This window comes from Adelges cooleyi, unplaced genomic scaffold (assembly GCF_023614345.1).
Source record: "Adelges cooleyi isolate 19-005CV unplaced genomic scaffold, UGA_ACOO_1.1 ACOO_flye_CR_arks_rails_tigmint_CR_PRNA_574, whole genome shotgun sequence".
NCBI lineage: Eukaryota > Metazoa > Arthropoda > Insecta > Hemiptera > Adelgidae > Adelges > Adelges cooleyi.
The window spans coordinates 11,622,876-11,632,216 of NW_026096268.1; the positions used below are offsets into that span (position 1 = coordinate 11,622,876).

The 9,341-nt window shown below is 37.9% G+C and overlaps 1 protein-coding gene across 1 annotated transcript; it reads left to right on the forward strand.

Moving 5' to 3' along the window:
• Nucleotides 1-7,746: 7,746 nt before the first annotated feature.
• Nucleotides 7,747-8,748, forward strand: LOC126842842 (uncharacterized). The gene has a single exon (XM_050580030.1). The coding sequence runs from the start codon at nt 7,802-7,804 to the stop codon at nt 8,633-8,635; it is 834 nt and encodes a 277-aa protein (XP_050435987.1). The 5' UTR covers nt 7,747-7,801; the 3' UTR covers nt 8,636-8,748.
• The last annotated feature ends 593 nt before the right edge of the window (nt 8,749-9,341 follow it).

Consider the following 9,341-nt stretch of genomic DNA (forward strand, 5'->3'; position numbering starts at 1 on the left):
TAAAAAAGGTATTAATGCATATATTTTCGTAAAATAATAATAAATAAATAATAAAAATGTACCTCTAAGTATAGGAAAAAATAATTTTTCAAAATATTTATATTTTCCGAGAAATTGTGTGTCTCACAACATATTGATAACTTGATGTTTTGTATGAGATTAATGAATTAAATGAATCATATAAAAATTATTCTTTTGGTCTCAAAATAACATCTTTGACTTGATGACTACCCCTTAATAATTGTCGCAGGTGATAGTTGAAAGTTTTAACTTTAAAATGACTTTAAATGACTTTAATATTATCGTTCAGGCCGTGTTCCGAGCAAAATTTACAAGGCTACGTTAATTAAATGTTATGTTATTGTTGGGTTCAATTAACTGTTAAAACTTAACTAGTAAATTAAGTATAAAACATAGCTGGAGGTTAAAAATTCTGGTTACTAAGTAGTTCCCATAACTATTGTGTATTCTACAAGGGTATACCGTTCCTATATCATTTAAGCTGTTATAACTTATTATCTTCTTTTATCGTTTAACGAAAAATGTATATATTATCTAATTTACGTGGAAGTATTCAACGAATAATTGTTTACTATTGTAATATTTTCCACTTAACCTCGATAAAACATTTACCCAAATATATGATAAGTTCCAAGTGTCGCTCTGTGGGATATTGTAATTGGCTGATATCAGTCGCCGCGCGGTTTGTGTTTTTCACATTTAAACGGTAATTTATAATATTATTTAATATCTCGGGCGACTATCATAATATACAATATCCCTTAATAGCGTTATGAAACCGAAATTACCCTTGCACAGTGCAAGTATTTATTTTATTTTTTCCTCTATCAATAACGACGACCCCCCTTTTTTTTTAACCCTCCGTGACTAAGTGTTTTCGAGTGACGCATCTTATTATAATAACCTCCTTTGCCAATATACACCTAAGTACTTGCATGCAGTGTGTGTGTGTAGGTATATATAGCTGATATTGTATATTTAATATCGTCATTACTGTTATTATTCCACGTCATTGTCGTCTATTATCATTATACCAATTATATACATTATTATGTATGTGTATAATGTATACCTACCCTACACAGCTATATAGTGGATTTTACGTTTCGGTAGAGGGATTTGCATCGTTTGGAATACGATTATTGTTATAGGTACTTTTTTTTTCCGGTACACGAAAAAATTATACACGTTATCTCCCTTTAACAGACGCCGTTTAAAACGCTATTAGCCAGAAATAGTATTTGAATTTTTATTACTAATGTAAGTCGCGCAAAAAAAAAAAAAAATAGTAATAATAATAACAATAATCTTTATGAAAATACCATTTGTATAATGAAATGTTCGCAAACGAAACGCTGTTTTCGCATAGATATTGTTGAAATCAATTTCGGCCGTTATGTTTATAGTTTTAATTTAAAATAAAAAAAGATCTTAAACAATATATGTAAGCAATGTACAATATTAATATAACGCTAAACCCCATTTAGAGAGTGTACATGAAATTAGTTTTCTAGAGATCAAAATATATGAAAAATTATAAAATCTTATAAAACGGTCAACACGTTTTAATGTTAATATTGTTAACAACGTTATTGTTGAAAAGTGTTTTGCAATAATTGTTTATTGGCCCGAGGAGAACGTTTTGTGAAAAATTTGTTTTTCCTTGATAAGCAAACTTATTAAAATTTATACAAAATACATTATGCCAATTGAAACATGCTTCAAGAAAACCAAACATAGTTCAAATTTTTTCTGTCCGGCCATAAGAACAAAATTTGCATAAGAGAGTTAGAGGGGATGTAAGAAAATTGTAAATAATAATAATAATAATAATATAAAAATGAGATGTCCGTAAGCGGTGTAATAAATCAAAAGAGTAGCTAGAGATAATATTATGCTGTTGAGCTGTTGTTTAATCCACCACCGCCTCCGCTGAGCCCATCATCTCCTATCGATCATCTATCACGATTATAATTATAATATTAGTATTATTATTTCAACCTTTTTTTTATTCTTAGATGCGCTATAGTGCAGACACGTCGTGGCACGACCCCTAGCTTGTATTATATTATATTCTATAATACAGTACACCCTTATTGACCGGCTGGTTAAACGCGAGCACTTAACTATTACAAAACAAACGTTTTATAATGTTAATTAATATGTGTATTTGTGCATTTTAAGGCAAAATACACAACCGTGTGACGACTCGAGAGATAAAAAAAAGTCTAAATATAATTGCCGGTTTATTTGGCCCAGAGTTTATTAATAACTGAAAACTGAGAGCTGAATCATTAATAAAATCTATTCAAGTATATTATTAGCTAATAATATAAAACTGTAGGTATGGCATGGATTTTGAAAAAATTTTAATAATACTAAACATTATTATTGTATTTCATAAATTTATAATTTAATTCAAACTCCGTATAGCTTATGCGTCAAGTGAATCTTACATTAACATAATCATGAAATATAGACGATCCCGCATCGGTTTAATTTTCATCCCTTTCCTAGTACTGCTGTCAAACATTGCACCCTTTGCCGATAACGGCGACCGGTAGTAAAAAGTGTCTAAAGGGAAAAAAAAATTACACAACGATTTTGTAAAACGATAATATCAGAGGGTGGTGGTTTACGCGTGATTATCGAGCCCGGACAATTCTGGCCAATAAATAAGGATTTACAAGTGAGTCTTAGTTATATATATACATACGTAGATGATGGTGTAAAAAAACTCAACATCTGGCCATTGGCCTTTAGCAATAAAAATAAGAAGTTTAACGTTACTATTTTACATTTGAAAATGCGGTTTGAAAATAAGGGCAGCGTCCCTGACACCAAACAAGTGTCTATATTATACTGTGTTGAACCACGTGCTCTAGATTAATATGTTTTGGGGAGTAGACATGATTTATAAATATAATATATATTATGTTCGGTGACAGATATATATGCATTTGCACCAGCAAATTTATTTGAATATATTATCTGTTTGAAAAAAAAAAATAAAAACTCAACTGCGAGTTATAAACGACTGTTCACAAGATTCACATAAACGCACTGATTCAATGCAATTGTCTAACGTGACAACACTTATCCGGTCTATTGCAAGATGTGAATTTTCACAGCAAGCAGGTACGAGTAAATTAGTATCAAAGCGAAAGCTCATAATATTATCAATCATGGTACACTGATGGAATAAACAAATTGTCCAATAACAACCCTTTATACAACACAGATGTTGTGTTGGGTGCAAATAGGCAATTAATAATTGACTGCTAATCATATTAACGACTAGCAGTCTTTACTTGTCTTACTCGATAAATAGACTACATATTGACAATTATATTATGATGTGATAAATACTAAAAATTATGAATGTATTGTTGTAAATAAGCGAGATAAGAGTTTCAGCTATACAGGAACCTTTAACTATTCATGTCGTCTGTGCCCTGTGGTTATTTAGGTTTCAGAATTCATCATGACGCTTTTCGTGCATCCGCAGGAATGTAAAGTCAACCTAAACATTTTAGCACTATTATCTTTGTTTTTACGGTACAATTCTACGGGTAAAGAATGTACTGTGCTTGTTTTTTTGTTTTTGTAACATCTGTATTTACCTATACACAATACTCTGCCGCGGTCTGCGTTCATTCGGTGTGATCGAAAAACGTACTTAACGTTAAACCGAATAGTGGTTTAAGTGTAGTATTGTCGACTATAGCTGTTAGGTTTTTCAACATAATAATAATGCGTTTGATTACATCAATGTTTTTGGTTGGCGTTATTTGGGTCCGCGACTCTTCGGCCAAGCAAGCTCACTCCACGGATTCGTTGAACTACGACATGCAGCTGGAGTTCCTCAAGATCGTGGCCGCCCAAGATCGGGTATGGGAACCGGTGTTGCGGCAGCAGACCAAGATCACCGTCGCCCCGCCACATCACACGACCAACATGCCGTTCGCGCTGATCGACGCGGGCGAGGACTTCATAGATCCGTTGAAACTGATCGAACGAGTGCTGGGCAAGTACAACAGCATCGGCAGCTTCGTCAATTACGGCGTGCACGCGGTGAAATGCTCGTTCACGTGCTTGACGTTAAAACACCTGTCCCTGTACGTGTACACCATTCACTTGTTCATCGCCGGCGGTCATCCGACCCAGCTGGTCGCCAGGCAGTTGAAAAAAGCGAAAAACATGCTGAAACTGTTCCTGGACCAAATGGCTTACATCGAGGGCAAGCTCAAGCACATCGTCAACGTGTACTGGCAACTGGTGCAAGTGGAGCACATGCGACTGGAAGACAACGCCCAGCGTTACCCGGACGACTCGACGGCAAAGCTGATGAAGTGTTTCGAAGAGATCCAAGAGGAAATCCAAACGCTGTGCTCGGAATTCAAATGGCCCGAGTACGTCCGAACTCTGGAAGTGGACGTGCCGGCAGTCTTGCTGGAACCCCGCGAGAACGACGCCATGCAGCAACTCGACGCGGAACAAATGCAAACGGTTTTGAAAAAGAGCAGGAAAAAAATCGGCGAGGTTTTCCACAAGTTCAAGCTGAGCACCGGCATCAACGAGAATTGGAATTACATTTTGGACTTTGAGACGCCCATAAAGAAACACATTGAACAATTTCCAACGAAATAAACATAGGTGCTACAAAACAATATAATATTATCGGTTCACAAAATCAAACGGGAAAATATGTTATCATAATAATATACGCTATGTACGAAATAATAATTGCACAATTGTTCTGAATTTTATGAGTATTTTTTTGTTTGTCCTTTTACAGAATACGGTTTTATCGTTTAAGTTAGATTTATAAAAACACAGGCTACTGAGCTGTGTAGGATTATTATTAGGATTATTAGACTATCATAATAGTAACCAAACTGTCAGTAATAGTCAGTAAAATTACTTGGATGGCAAATCATTTTGTGCATACTTTTTTGATTGGTGTATATTTCTTGTGAACTTCTTCGCTGTAAATATAAAGCGAGAGTTCATATTCAGAGGCAAACGGTTACTACAACAGTTAATGAATATTATCATAGAAGACAGCAGGATTGTTGAATATAACAACAGTCTAAATTCATGAAAATACACATACACTTGCACATAAATCTTAAAACCTAGATTTCATAAAAAAAAAACGTGTCTAAGTTGTAAGCCAATTAGTTTTGAGATAATGGTGTATATATATATATACCAATCGAACAGTATATCTGTATATGTTATAATTGAGTGGAAGTAAATCTAAATTCTATACTCGAGTTGAGTACAGTATAAACACGGTCTACTAAGAAATATTGAACACCGTTTGTTGTTCATAATATTATCTAGATCGGTATACTTCATTATTAGACAAATTTAGAATATTTTTTCAATACATTTATGAGATTGATTAATATATTTTTCATGGGATTTTTTTTAGGTCATCAACTTACGTTCAATAATATTTTATAAAACGTCGCACGAGATTATTGTATCTAAGTACACGATGACACATTTTTTTGTTTACCAGATCTGTATTTGTGTTGCGCAAAACAAAAAAACGCCTCTCTCGCTTGTTGTTCTTTGTTTTTCCCGTTGAATTTCAATAGAGAACCGAACGTCTTACCTACGCCGACACACCGCCGTTGAATATAATAATATATTAAATATTGTCGTTGTAAAGAAAACATAACTAACGACATGCTAACGTCCGGGGCGTTGCCGGTGACCGTGGCCCTCTGGTACTACGCCACCAGCTGTTGTCTGGCCATTCCCGTCACCCTGCTCGAAGTCTACCAGAAGAACGTGTCGCTGCTCAAGCACGCCATGGCCGGCGACCAGCACTGGGCGCACGTGTTCCAGGAGAAAATCGTCAAGACCGTCGAGCCGCCGTTCCAGGACACGTACATGAGAGACGAACTGGTGGCCGCGGACGAGCGCGTGATCGACCCGCACTCGGTGGTGGCCAGGATACTGGAGAGCTTCATAAACATCGGTTCGTTCGTCGAGTACGGCGTGCTGGTGCTGAGCACGTCGTTCTGTTGCCTGGCTCTCAAGCACATGTCGTTCCAGGTGTACGTGCTGTACGTGATGATCGCCAAGGGCATGACGCCGGAGGCCGTGTTCACCCAGCTGAACGTGATGACGGCGTCGCCGCTGGTGTTGTTCGTCGACAAGATGGGCGTCATGCACAAGAACAGCGTGGCGCCCGTGATCCGGGTGTACGCCGAGCTGCAGCGGTTGGGCAACACGAAGGTGCCCGCCGACCTGGACGTGTTCCCGCGGGACGCCGCCGGCCGGCTGATGGTCCAGTACAACCTCGTGCAGACCGGCATCCAGTCGACGTGTGCCGTCGGCCACGCCAAAGACTACTTCGGCCGGCTCGGTTTCGACGTGCCCGCGCCGCTGTTGGACAACGCCACCAGCCAGACCGTGTCGCACGACGACCTCAGAGAGCTGCTCTGGGCCAGCCGGACGAAGATGATCGAGATCCACAACAGCTTGGAGCTCAGAGGCATGCACACCATTTTGTGGAATGACATACTGCACTTCGCTCCGGACAACCCTTACTGGAGTAGCATTTAATACCCTCAATGTGTTAACAGCTGTACGGATTGCATATTATTGTCATTTGATTCCTTCACTAACTAATTATTGTTCGGTAAACACGTCCACCAAATCGGTGTTTAAATAAAAATACATAATTATATACTCAAAAAGTAAATTAAATTTAAAAAAATTGTGACTTTATCTATTATCGTGTAAATGAATTGTATTTGTTACTGTTTATCATGATTTATATTTTCGTTTGACCAATAAATATTATTAAAAACTGTGTTGAAATATTGTTACTCAGATGAATGTTCTTATACACGGTAATCCTAATACGGTAACATCTTTCCGATCCCTGGAATAATTAACAGTTAGTTGAATTTATGTCTTTTAAAGTCCATAAATGTTTAACGTATCGTCGTATTAAACCAATCGACATTACTGCCAAAAGGTTTAAAGGTTATTTTTTATTAGTATTACTTTCTAACGAAATTTATATTATGTTGCACTCGGGACCTTCAATGACCACTAGACCAACCGACCAATCCAGGTCCACCTATACCATACTCAGAGGTTATAATAAATAGTATATGAAGAACTTGCATGAATATTGTGTTATTTATACAAACCTTAATAGTACGAGAAGAATATTTTAAAACGAATGATATTATTGCCCGACGAGTAGATAATATAATAATATAGGTATCATGTGAAATGTTGTTAGCTGATGAGTTTGGCTTTAGGCGTTTATGGTTTTATTTAGCATAGTTTACTGAAATGTACCGTGGAACATTAGATTACCAAAAATATTTAACGTACTCATCATTATATAATTTTTAAATGCTATGGCTGAATTGGTAAGTCTCATATATCCGTATTAACGACAATATTATGGTTTTTTTTTTTGGATGTGATTTCAGTAAAGTATATTTTTTCGTTTATATTGTATATGTATGTCAACCGTAGAATAAATTTTACATATTTTTTTTTGTATTTACTTCGCGTTGCATTAGTTGGTGGTGTTTTTTTATTTTATTTTTTGTACAACGACACTATGTATACCGTACTGTTTTGTTTGTTATTTAACGAAACAAACAAACGCCTGTGTTTGTGTAGGCAATGCCGATTGTCTCTGTATTGGTGGTAGATGATGGCATAAACACATTACTCACCGTGCGGCTTCTTAACGCGCTCGCTCGCAGTGTAATCTTATTTGGTTTTTTCGACAATGAAATCGTTTAATTTTCCTTTGCTCGCCGCCGTCGTGTTGCTGGCCGACTGCGGTCTGGCCGGCGTTGCCATTCTGTTCAGCAACCAGCTGAACTTCCTGACGCACGTGATGGAAAACCAAACGCGATGGAAAAACGTGCTGAAGGAACGCGTGAAAGGCTTGCCGGACGTACCACACGGCTGGCACATGATGGACGCTTTGCCGCAAGAAAACGGAGAGGCCGTGGCCGAAGACATTGTGCACGCCATAATCCTTCACCACCGGCAGGTGGGCTCGTTCGTCAACCACGGCGTGGTGGCGCTGAGGATGGCTTTCTCGTGTTACACGCTCAAGAACATGATGTACCAGATCTATCTGATCAACGAGCTCATCGTCCGCGACCTGGACCCGTCCAAAGTGGTCATACACCTGGCCAACCTGAAGCCCGTGATGGTCAAGCTGTGGGACAAGGCGGCGTTCACCGGCGAGACGTCGGAGATCTTCAAGAGCGTCTACTGGGAGGTGTACCGGTTGGAAAACGAGAAGGTGCCGATCAACAGCAATTACCCGAAGGCCAACGGCAACGTGCTGACCGAGCTGTACGACGCGATGCTCGCGCAAGTGCGGCAACACTGTTACCGGGTCAGGCCGATAGAGTTCTTCAGCCAGGTGGGCGTCCGCCCCAACGTGGCCGTGGTCGACGACGTGGAAAAGACCACGGTGAAAGACGGCGAAATCGCCAAAATGGTCGCGGAACACTGTGCGTACATCGACGAGTTTTACACCAACCTGAAAATAGACACCATGAACCTGTTGCTGTGGAACGATATCCTGCACTTCCAACGAGTCTAATACGGTATAGAGGTATAAATATATTCTACATCTATTCTGTGTTGTAAAACAGTGGTGTGATACTGATTTTGAAGTTAACTGTACACCGTTAAACAATGTTAATAACTATAATAATTATCATATAAATAAAATATAAATCGTTCGTTAAACAAACACAAGGCGATTTTTTTTTTACTGGTTTATCGTACGAGACATATTACATTATACTCGGTAGAGTGATTTCACAATTATTGGGTTTGACACGTTAAACGTATGTTCTCACCTTATGGTGAAGTCCGGTACTGACCACCATCGCACCGCTGATGAGGATATCACGCGCATTTGCGTTTACCCTTTTTGAGTGCAGTTTAAGAACTTAAAGTCTGAACCCAAACAAGTAATATTCTGTACAAATATGTTTAAACCACAGATTCGCATCGATTTTCAAAGCGTTTTATATATTATATTTGATACTTGGCTAATACAAACCACATAGTAATCGTGTCGGCCCGACTGCCCTCACGTACCGCGTTGTTTGGCGTTAAAAAAAAAAAAATAAAATCACAAGTAATACTTTACTGTTATCATTGAACAATAATTATTATAACATAAATTATAATGGTTTTCGCATATAAACGATGTGCGTTATGCGATATTTGCGTTTTATCTTTTAACAATAGGAAATCTACAGTGAACACCCTTTGGCCGTGACTGTTAAAATACAAAA